The 12,314-nt window shown below is 29.2% G+C and overlaps 1 protein-coding gene across 2 annotated transcripts in view; it reads right to left on the reverse strand.

Annotated features, from left to right (window-relative positions):
• Window positions 1-12,314, reverse strand: part of LOC118185886 (uncharacterized) — a 112,673-nt gene that overhangs the window by 27,841 nt on the left and 72,518 nt on the right. For both annotated transcript variants that reach the window (XM_085811647.1, XM_085811646.1), the window contains exon 16: window positions 4,205-7,438. In XM_085811647.1, coding sequence (XP_085667773.1) covers window positions 4,205-7,438 — 3,234 coding nt within the window. The remainder of the gene's footprint in view (window positions 1-4,204; window positions 7,439-12,314) is intronic.

Here is a 12,314-nt window from a genome sequence, read left to right on the forward strand (position 1 = left end):
TGTTCATTATCTGACATTAATCTTCTTTCTGTCATAGAAAAAGGAATATCATCAAATTTTAACATTCAAATTTATATCATATATTCTGACATATAACGTGCACCATAATTTTAAACTACATTTATTCATTTTCAAGTTAATTTGCGTTATAATGCATACCGTATTTTTTACGAAGAAACCTAAGAGATATATGTGCAATGCTCTTATCTACTGAAGTCATTCACTCAGATTATTGCCACACATTCGAACAATAGTATATTAAATTGATAAGTGATTAGGGAGAAAATATGTACGTGGGAGGATGCTTGAGGTAGTAAATACTTCTGCAAAGAGGATGGGTACAATTCAATGCAGGCGTGCACAAGAATGCCATTCTAGTGTTTCAAAAAAGGGAGATAGAATTTAGGGTAAGAATGCTCTTCTGACGCGAATGAATTAGCGAAATAAGGTATAACATTTTTTTCTATCTGCAGTCATTTGAAACCATGATTTCGAAGTGAACTTTGAAGGCTTTAGTAAATTGCATTTGCTTTAGTTGAAATACAATTGATCTAGCATTCCTTTTAGTAGTAAACTAGCAGCTTCACTGCCAGCCTTCGTCTGGCTTTTAAATGTACTGGGAAAATGTCTGAAGGGAACACCAAACAATAAATTTAAAAACTGCGTAGAATTTTACTCTGCAGACCAATTTCATAAAAAAAAAAGTTATTACATATAACAAAATTACAATGAAATAAGCAATATCCTTTAATACAAATATTAATTATCCTAATAAATAAATTAACCAACATCCCTTTGCAAAATCTTAAGAACTCAAATGGTATAAAGGAGGTTAAGAACTTTGTTTCCTAAAACAAAATCACTCAAAACTTTTCAATATCTTAAAAACAGTGAAATGAGCAATAAATAACATAAAAGAATTAAAAAAAAAAAATCTGAAAAGCAAAGTATAATTAATGATATTTTATCTTATATTTTCAAGAGAAAAAAAATACAATGAAATAAGCTATATCCCTTAATACAAATATTAATTATCCTAATAAAAAAAATTAACCAACTTTCTGTTGAAGGAAAAAAATCATGCAAAACTTTTCAATATCTTACAAACAGTGAAATATGCAAAAAATAACATGAAAGCAACTAAAAAAAAACAAAAAATTTAGCGCAGAATTTTACTCTACAGAACAATTTTTTCAAAAAAAAAAGTATTATATATATAGATGACAATTAAATATGCCAATCTCTTAAAAACAGTGACATAAGAAATACGATGAAAAATTGTTGCCAAACCCATATTTCTAAAAGAATGAAACTATTCAATATGATGCGATTTCCTCAAAAATCTATCAACAACAATAAGACAGGAAAATTGTTGCCAAAATCACATTTTTAAACATGTGAGAAGTGTACTCGGAAGCTTCATTTAAATTATTTTTTTTAAATACAAAATATTATCATTTTTCCAAAAATTTTTTTTTAAATACAAAATATCGTTTTTCCAAAATTTTTTTTGTAAAAGCAGTCACAAGGATGAAAGTTTAACGTGTCCAAAAATCAAAGAAAAATAAACTGTACATTTTTAAAAATAAACTTTTTTAGAAAATATCCCTTTGAAAAGGTGTTAAGCTCCCTTTGTTAAATAAATTCGTATTTAATTGATTTATTGAAACACAAAATTTATTTTAAGTTCGTAAAGTAGCTAAGATCCTACGTTTCACAACGATGTGAAAATGGAGTGTGTAGAGTAAAATCTCGCTTTTCTATAGCCCATTATGTCTCAAAATAACACGATTTTGTCACAAAACATATAATTAAAAAAATTCGAATTCGAATTTCGGAAAAATCGCTTCGAGGTGCACTGGCTCTTGTCCAGATGCACCTATGCACCAAATTTCGTAGCCGTGGTTCAATTAGCTTACGCGCAGCGCGAACAAAAGACACACACACAGACAGACTCTTTCTTTTATTATATGTAGAGATATGGCTCCTTCCAACGAAACAATGCAATATTGGTTCCAAATGCAAATTCATTCAGATTGCTAAGAAAATTCAAATCGTGCTACAGCAAGAATGTTCGCATTGGTAAAAGTGGAATGGATGATGATTATTTATTTATGGATCAGAATAACAATGATGGTGAAAATAAAACAGAATTCAATGTTGTGCTGAAGATATAACGGAAGATGAGCATAATGAACTTTTCATGTTATAGCGAAAATTTTAGTTCATAACGTATGTCATTTCTTTTAAATAAACATCTTCATAATATGCTATTACACTGCTGTCATAATATGCTATTATTATATTCATAATATGCTATTATTATATTCATAATATGCTATTATTATATTCATAATATGCTATTATTATTTAGGTACATGTAAAAATCTAAATTTTGTACACTGATTTTTCCTTTATTTTTTATTTATCACTTTTATATCCCACATATAATATGCACCTGTAAATTTTCATCTTATTTTTTGTATTAAAAGTGCACATTGTATGCTGGAATATATGGTAAACACTTCACATTAGCATTTAAATGAGTCTCCTCAAAACCTTCAGAATTCTGTCCTCTTTGATGACTATTTAATTAGCATACCTTCAAGCAGTTAATTGTGATTGGCTGTAATACATGAAATTTTTGTGTATTACCAACTACACATCTGCATTTGTAGTGATGTTCAACCACTCAAATTCAACTATGCTTTTTAAAATTACGAATTTACACTGTATGCTTAACTTTTGAAAGTCAGTGTAATAGCATATTATGAAGTTTATATTACTTTTTACAAAAATATTACGTATACATTAATGACTAAATAGCTATTTTTACAATTTTACATTATATTTTATGTACATATTACTTAATTCACAGCAGATATATATGCAAGAACAAAATAACCTTATTTCATTAAACACAAATTGCATTTACAAGCATAAATATGATGTCAATTAGAATATTAAAAGAGTTTTAATTGAATTTTATCTTTCAATATTTTTTTTTTTTTTATTTTGTAGCATTTACGTCAAACCCTTGTTTATGGATTTTCTAAGAATTAATGAAATAGAAAGTAATTTAAACATCTTTGTTCCTTATCGTTTAATGTTTGTTCCTTACAGTATCTTATTTCTTATAGTTTTTAACTCTTAATTTTCAGAAAAAAAGAACTAATGAATAACTTATCAGCTAATATTATACTAGATGCTGATTTCCAAGACTCTAATGAATACCTGTAACTGTTGAACAGTGAATCCATCTTTTGAAGAAATGCATTGATATTGGTCAGAATTATGTTGAAAAACTAATATTTCCAAGCAAAAAAAAGGGGGAGCAATTTATATAAACTATTCCTACATAATTAATTTTGCATCTTTTCATGTCTAAAGCCAAAATATGTGAACAAAACTGAACTAGCATATCAAGCATCCTTATATTATCAAATCTTTGCCATTTTAGAGCTACACAGGAAAAAAATTGTAACAGCAAAGTAGTTTTTAAACAAAATAGTTCATATTATTTAAGAGTAAGCTTTTTATATAAATTTATTGCACTTGAAGTGGTTTAACCATAACTGGACATTTTAATTGTTTACTCCATAACTGTTTCTGTGACTGCATTATTTCATATATCTAAAAGTGAAAAGGCACTGTATGTATGTAAATGTAAACGTATCTGTATATAAGTTAGAATGGGTTCCGCTGGTGCTCATGTGCGGATGCATGCATTCTTGAAATTTGATTTTGTTAAATATAAAAGTTGTTATGTCATGAAGATGACAAATGATTTAATTAGTTAAGTGAATTCCTTCTCTTCCAGTATAATGATCATATATTATAACTTATTACCCTACAGAGGTGTACTCGATATAGCTCACACTTACTTAAGTTACTTCAGATTCACTTTTATATAACTTTAATTATAGCAAACATAACTATTACTATTATTATAACATCAATGATCATTAAACATATGAATAATATGTAACAAATGGTCATTTGTTCCATCTGTATAATTACAGAATATAAATTATTCTTAAAACCACATAATGTGTCATCTAGTAACAGTCGATCAGTTTACATAGAAACATAATTACTGCAGTGTGTTATAAAAGAAAGTTTCGGAATAAATAACGATAGTAAATAATTAAAAAATAAAAATACTTGACCTATACAAAAAATAATGAATGTTTTAAATACTTACATGTTTTTCCTTCTCAGCGTAATATCCTTCTTTGGGTGGAACTGGAATTTCCAATCCTTTGAGGTTTTGAGAACAACCACATTGATGTTGCTGCATGTTTTTCATTCTATTTTTTAACATCATGATTTCTTTTACCATACTTGCATTATTAGTTTCTAAAGACATTATTTTAGCTCTTTTCTGATCTAATTCATACTTGAGCTTTTTCGTTAAATTATCTGTTTCAAAACATAAGTTGCCTGTAGAAACAGCAGGCTGAATACCCTCCGGTTCAGAAGTTTGTAACTTATTAAACTGACCCTTGCTGTTGTTTTCATTTTCTGATGATGACAGAGAATTTGCATCATGGCTAAAATATTTTTTATGACATTCATTGAGTTGTGTTTTTAGCTTTTCAATCTCGACCAACTGCAATTTTATTTTTTGTTTAAAATAATTATTTAATTTCTTTATGTTTTCCTCCTCTTTTTTAAAATCTTTTAATTTGTTGGACAATTTTAAAACCATTATTTCGCTTTTCTGAATTTTATGTAATTTATCTTGCATCTCTTTTTTATCTTCCACTTCTTTATACAGTTTCTTCTCTAAATCAGATATATTTTTGCAGTGCTCTTCTTTAAGTGCTAATATTTGCTCAGAGTACTCTTTTTGTATCTTATCCATCTGCTCTTTAAATTGCTGCTCCTTCTCTTTTTCAGCAAGGGCAAATTTTTGTTTCATATTATTGAGTTTTGTGTTCATTATACCAAATAATTCATTCTCTTGATCAGTAATTTCTTGCTCATATTTTTCTTCTAGTTCTTCTATTTTTTCCATAATTTTAGTATTCCATTTGAGTTTATCATCTTCATGCATTAATTCCAGACTTTCAATTTTATTTCTGTAAGAAGACTTGATACATTCAAACAGTTTTCCTATGTGGCTAGATGCTTTGCTCACTTTCACTATATTTGACTTTATATTTGAAATCATACTTGCAAGATTCCTTTTTTCAGTTTCAGAATCTTTAGAAGAGACTAAACCAACAGTATCCACCTCAAGTACTTTCTTGTCATTTATTGAGGAACTTGTTGAATCTGAGAAACTTTCTTCATTTAATATAGTATCTAATGTTAGATCTTTTAATGAACATAAAAGTCTTGCCTCAGTTTCTTCCAATTCTGTAGAAATAATTGACAAAGATAAAACTTGTTTTTCAAAAAAAGAAAATAGTTCAGAAACCATTTTATGTAATCGATCAATAGTTCGTACAGGATTCAAATGTCTAGCCTTCAAGGAAATATCCTTTGCATATTTTCCACGATTTAATATTTTTGATTTGCCAGATTTTGATGACTGACAAGTATACTTCAAGAGTATTATACTTCTTTTTAGATCCAGAAGCTTTTTATTGGCACTGAAAAGTAGAGTATCTTTTTCTTGTAGTTTCTTCTGCAGGTCTAAGAGTTCAATTTTTAACGATATAACCTCTTCAGCTGCTTGTTTTAAACCTTTATTTACAGAAGCAGATTTTTGAAGATTTTTAAGGAAACAGTCAACTCTTAGAAACACTTCTTGTAACACAGTAAAGTCACTAATATTATCATTATAAAATGATATATTTTTTGCATGCCCTAAGCCTGAATTTTCCTTATTCATAAATACTGCATTCTGTGTGTTTTTTTCTATCAGTCTGAAAAACATTTTTCTTAAATGGGACATTTCATTCCTTAAAGAAATAACATCATTGCTATCATCATCATTATTTACTATGATGAGCTTTCTAAAATGTTTATTTATTTTAGGAAAGTCAAAATCAGCAGTCTGAAATGGCAAATTCTCTTCTTGGGAACTTATTGCATCTGAAACAAATTTCTTTGCAATGCATCTTTTGGAAGGTGAACATATTTCATTCTGAATGTCTTTTAAAATAATATCATTAGTTTCAGGTGTTCTTATTAACACTGGATCACAGACAGATGAAAAATCCCTTTTTGGTACAATAATATTTTGGCTAGCATTATTAACTGTATACATTTTATCCAGTTTTAACTCTACAGCATCAAACTTTGTTTTAGAATGATTGTTTTCAACACAGCATTTCATTTTACACACGAAATAATTATGTTCACATCTACAGCACTGATGTAAAAGAGAACATGATTCTTTTTTAACTATTGGTTGAAGTATGGCACCATCATTTATATTTAATTTATCAGTGTGAAAAAAATTTTCCTTAAGCTCATCTGTAACAGTTTCATTCAAATTTAATTTACAGATTTCTTTATTTTTATCATTTCTTAATGCAATTTCATTTTGTAAAGATAAAATAATTTGATCTTTTATTTGTTCTTTTTCTTTCAATATGGATATCTGTTTATTTTTTATGTCACATTGGTACATCAAATGTGATATAGTATCCTGTTGAAGCTGAATTTGTTCTTGAAGTTTTTTCATGACCTCATCATTTGTGACGCAAGACTGACACTCAAATAAATCTTCTATACCTAAGCATTTATTTAAATCAAAAGAATTGACTACAGTAGAAATTGCCTGATTATTTGTGGATGACATTAAACTCAAATTGGTGAAAGAATCACTAATTTTGAGATCATCGTCACATGAATGGCTAATTATTCTTTCCAATTTGTCCTGAATTTTAGACTGATTTGCTTTTGCAAATTTCTTATCTAATATTTTTCTAAAATAAAAGTTTGAATTTAAATACTTTAATTCTTTCAAAATGTCTATTCTACTTACACTGAAATTGTTTAATAGTAGCTCTGGAATATTGTTCTCTAAGAATTCAGGAATGTATTCGTGAAAGAATGATATAGAATTATTAAGTAATTCAGGAAACAAACTTTTTAAAAATATAATAAAGAACCAAAACTCTTTATGGAATGAATCAGTTTCTAAAATAGCATTTTTGTCATAATTTTGCTTTGTACTAAACAATTGCAAAACTTTCTGCACATATTTAATAATATTTTCACATTGAATGATCTTTAAAGTTTTATTTTGCTTTATCTTAGACTCAATAAATGTTAACATTTTCTTTTGGTTCTGTAAATAAAATTTAGATTTCACCTGATCTTCATATAATAGGCTAACATTTGAAATGTCATCATATGCACCAAGAGTAGCATGACATGAAGAAAATGGAACAATATTTATCACTTTATCATCAGTGCTATTGGATGATACTGCATTTGGAAAAACTACATTTTCCAAAAGAACATCTGTTTCATAGACCTAAAATAGTGTAGAAAAAACATTTGTTTTATATTATATTTCAACAATAAATGTACAAAAATAGAGATTTGAAAAAAATTTAAATCTGGCAATTTAATCTGTGTGCATAGGCAGCCATTTCTCAGCAAAATACATGATTTAAACTATATTTTGAAGAAAGCAAAGGGTATAAATTTTTATCCATACTAAGTGAAAGCTTACAAGGAAGGTCTACCAAACTTAACTCCAGACTGATTTTAAAAAAATACATTTGATTCTGCACATTACAAAAAACTGTATCAGTTAAAATAAGCTGTTAAATTCTTATAGATAATGTAGAAAAATTATAAATATGAAATGTTTGACCATCATAGTTTAGCTTTCTCTGACTGAATTTAGCTGATTTTCAAATTTCTGAGAGTTGCAAAAATAGAAATATGTATGTGTTTCCAGCAATCAATTTAGACTGATTTTGTCATTAAATTTTTTAACATTTTAACATTGTGTGCATCTAAATAAATAGAACCGTTCTCAATTTTTTGTATATTGTTCATGTTTATTGACTGAAATTATATTCTAATTGATGCAAATAACTTCACTGTTTTATCAAAACCATATCATCAGTGCTTCATTAGTATTTACATATTAGCACAACAACTAAGGGAAAATTGTCAAATTTTTCAAAATATGCCAGCTTTGATAACAATGCGCATAGCAGTTCCTTAGTTTTAATAAGCAACGCCATTACTTTCATGTGTGTTGATTTTGCAGTACTCTAAATAGACAAATGATGATATTTTTTGTCTCCAGATCAAATTTTAATTTTTCAAAGTTTTTTTTTTTTTTTTTTTTTTTTTAGATTTATATTTTATTTTATTTTTATCAAAAAAAATCTTTGAATTTGATTTAAAAAAGCTTTGCAAAATTATGGTATTTTTTAACGATTTAACAATTTTAAAATGTTTGCAAAATTTATCAGGAATGGATGAAATTGCAGTATAGCAGGAATATAGCAGTTTATCACAAATTTTCTAAAAGAAAAAAAAAAGTAATCAGCAAGAAACTTCCACCAGAACAAAAGGTAAACAACCCACTTATAAGAGTATTTATTGATGGATTTTTCTGGGATAAATACCTAATTAAAATGTAAGATATATACGTGAACATTTTTATTCAGTTATACATCATCATGCTGCAATGTAATCATACTTCTGGGATGGAAGACGAAACAGGTTGTCTTTCCCGATTTTTTTTTTAAAAGAACGAATTAAATTCCATGTTAAAAAAAACTCAGAACTAATGTCCAAAGGATAATGTCACAAGATCAGGGTTTGTACACATTTCTGCACACAGAAATTAAGTACTTTTAAGGACTTTTAAGGACCATTAATGAAGAATATTAAAAACCTATGAGCAAATGGGAACTGAATAAATTCAATTAAAAATATTATTTTATGTTTGAATTTAACTTTTGTAATACCATCCTAAAAATAAAAAAGATCCCTAAATAGTATGCATTATTACTAAACATGAATTAATTAACATGATTATTAATAAGTTTGAGAATAAAATAAACTTCATGTAGTTTATCAAGTAGCATTAAACAATTTACACTTATAATAGGTTGGACATATTTGAAAGAAGATAAGTGACATTTATGTATTACTAATAGTTAGCTTTATGTTGATTTTTTTTTTATGTCTCATTTTGTCACATACTTGGTCAGTCTAGAACAGAGGTTCTCAAGTGCTGGTACACAAGAAAAAATAGGTGGTACACAAAGAGGCAAAGTATTTTTAACTATTTGTTTCAAAAACTAAAACCCCAACATCCTGATTGAGTTTTTTCTCTAACACTTGAAAATTTATGCGATCTGAGCTTTGTTCAAGAGTTGTTGTGGTAGTACAGTCAAAAGTCATTAATTCGGACAACCATAATCTGGAACTCAAAGCTAAAATCTTTGTGCGCATGCACCTCGTTGATGCATGCGCATAGGCGTTTACGTGTGCGCGCAAGATTTTACGACTGCGCATATGCGTCTGCGCAAGCCCAGAATATGTTTATGCATGCGCGTTTAATGTATAACGGACGATATAAGCTAAGCTAAAATTATCTAATTCAGTTAATGTTGCAGATTGCATTGTTCCTTAATCTTCGAATTGGATTCGGCTTATTATTTTTTGCAGACTGTTAGAACAATGTTATAAAAGTAAGCTTGAACTTTCGATTATGTCAAATAGAATTTCTGATGCTGGAGCTCCCAAAGGATCTACAAAACGAAAGTATGTTTCGATGTCCATCAAACAAAAAGTGGAATTGCTACAAAAAATGGATAAAGGCATATCCTTTGTTTATCTAACCGTTCCGAAATCTGTTTATCAATTTCACGCTGCTCTGCGCTGGGGGAGGGGGCATCGCAGCGCGCAATGAACTGGAAGTTGATCTGTCAGCACTATCGTTATCTTCAGGGCAGATGTTTTTATTTTATTCGGCTTATAAATCCTTACTAAATGCAGTATTTCATCTCGATGTACTCCGTCTTTGATTTAAATCAAATTCCTCGTCATTATAAATATCACGAATACAAATCAAATAGTTTTCTGGTTGCAATTTTCTAATTTCGGCTATGCGTAATGTATGCTTTACGCAGGCGCACGTTGAAAGAAATGTTTTAATAAAGTAAACAAATAAATATTAAGCTTCTTTTTTTGTAAATTTTGATACTCTTTAGATCATAATTGCTCATTATTTTATAAATTATAGTTTCATATTTTTAATTTTATAATTTCTGCATGCCATCTTACCAGATTTAAACTGATGATCTATAATCCGGAAAAATCGATAATCCGGAATCGCCCAACGAGTCCGGATTAAAGACTTTTGACTGTAGTATTTTGTAGTGGTAGTACTAAAGGTTTTCAATTTTTCTTTAGATGGTACACGTTAGTCAAAAGGTTGAGAACCGCAGGTCTAATAGCAGGTAGATTTTATGTCAAACGGCATAGGTTAAAATGAGAAGTAAGATCATAATCATCTTCATTCATAACCCCAAAAGACTGAATGTGATCACCATTGCTGCTTGTCTAGAATGAGACCTAATTTTTAATTTGAATCCTTCCCATACATTTCGGCTAGTTTATATCGAAGTCCTTCCCTTTAAGCATCTTTTCTAACAATAATTAGAGATTTGTCTCAATACGCAAACCAATACTCTTGCTAGTTTCTGCGTGCTTTATCTCCTAACTTGTCAACCTCTCCACAACGCACCTATGAGGGTCTACTTGATCTGGTAAAAGTTAAATAGTCCAAAACCCCCAATAGACATGAAGCAAATTATCACTATGTCTGAAAGTAATTGCAATATCAGACAAAGGTTTAAATAAGCCTCTTATTTAAAAAGAACTTAGAACAAACATAAAGGCATGTTCTGATGCTAACAAAGTCAATTACATCTCACGGTGACGTAATTAAACAAGAACAGTCAAATTCAAACTAAAAATGTGGACTAGTGGTCAAAGATTATACCACAATTTAATTTTAATTTAATCTACCTCTGTTATAAGTATTTCTCCGACTTCCCTAGCGTGCCTTCGTGGTGTAACGGTAGCATGCTGGGCCGGTATTCCAGAGGTCTGTGGTTCAATTCCCGGTGAAAGCGGTTGCATATTTTTTCATCTGTCTTGCTTCCAAAAAATCCTAATGTCTCTACAAGTGACGCCCAAACTAAAAGGGTTGTGGATGATGATTCTCCGCACCCAGGATTTGGCGACTAGGTCCCCTAAAACCCTAGACGCCCTTTAAAAAGGGGAGTATATAAGGTTTTTCTCCCACTTCCCTAGCATGCCTTCATGGTTTAACGGTAGCACGCTGGACTGGTATTCCAGAGGTCCGTGGTTCGATTCCCGGCGAAGGCGGTTGCATATTTTTCATCTCTTCTGCTTCCAATTAACCTAATGACTCTACACTGTAACTGTATCATATGAGGAAACAGAAATAGAAAATTATAGTAAAGGCTGAAATCATAAACAAATGGGTAATTTACATAATAATATCATAATAACTTCAGATATCTTTGAAGAAAAATTTTCTTTATATATTCAGTTTCTTTCTTCAGCATCTTTCCTTTTCATTTTAGAATTTTTGGGTTTAATTAAGGATTTCTGTTTTTCTAAAAACCACTAAACGCATTAAGAATGTATAGAAAAAGTGACTAATTTAATTTCGTTTGTAATATGGAATTCAGAAGAAATATAAAATATATATGGTAAAGGCCAGTTACAGAGCTGGTGTGGCAGAATTTTTAGAATTTAGTAACACACCAAACAACAAAATCTAGAAATGGCAAAACTTTTAGAATTTAGACAGGCATTGGAAGCAGAATTTAGAAAGACACTATGCAGTCGATTTTAGGATCCACAGAGATTGCATCAGATGGGAAAACGCCTAGTGCCAGTTCTGTGTATGATGCATTAAGATACATTAGATGGATCTTTTAAATACTAAGTTTTCAATTTCTTTATTAATAAAAAAATCCCTTCCTATAATGCCTGACCAAGTGATAAGATTAGAAGCATTTTTGATATTTTCCATGCTTGTGTCTAGTGAAAAATAGAAATATAAAGGGAAGATAAACATGTTAAGAAAAAGATTCTAGTATCAGGAGTAAAACATTCAAATATTATGTCTTCATTGTTCTTCCAGACATTCTCCAAAAAGTAAGAAATTCATCGCAAACTTTCTATAAAATACATCCATTACGCATTGATACCATGGAGACATTTTTCATTTTGTCACATATTTCTCGAATCTTCTAGAATTGTCGGTCTATAAATCTTGCCTTCAAATCCTTCTAAATTTTCCAAGCTGCAATGTCAAAAATACTAAAGAAAAATTATCC

The sequence above is a fragment of the Stegodyphus dumicola genome, chromosome 2 (assembly GCF_044657685.1).
Source record: "Stegodyphus dumicola isolate Sdum_Otavi_A_Nest chromosome 2, ASM4465768v1".
Classification (NCBI taxonomy): Eukaryota; Metazoa; Arthropoda; class Arachnida; order Araneae; family Eresidae; genus Stegodyphus; species Stegodyphus dumicola.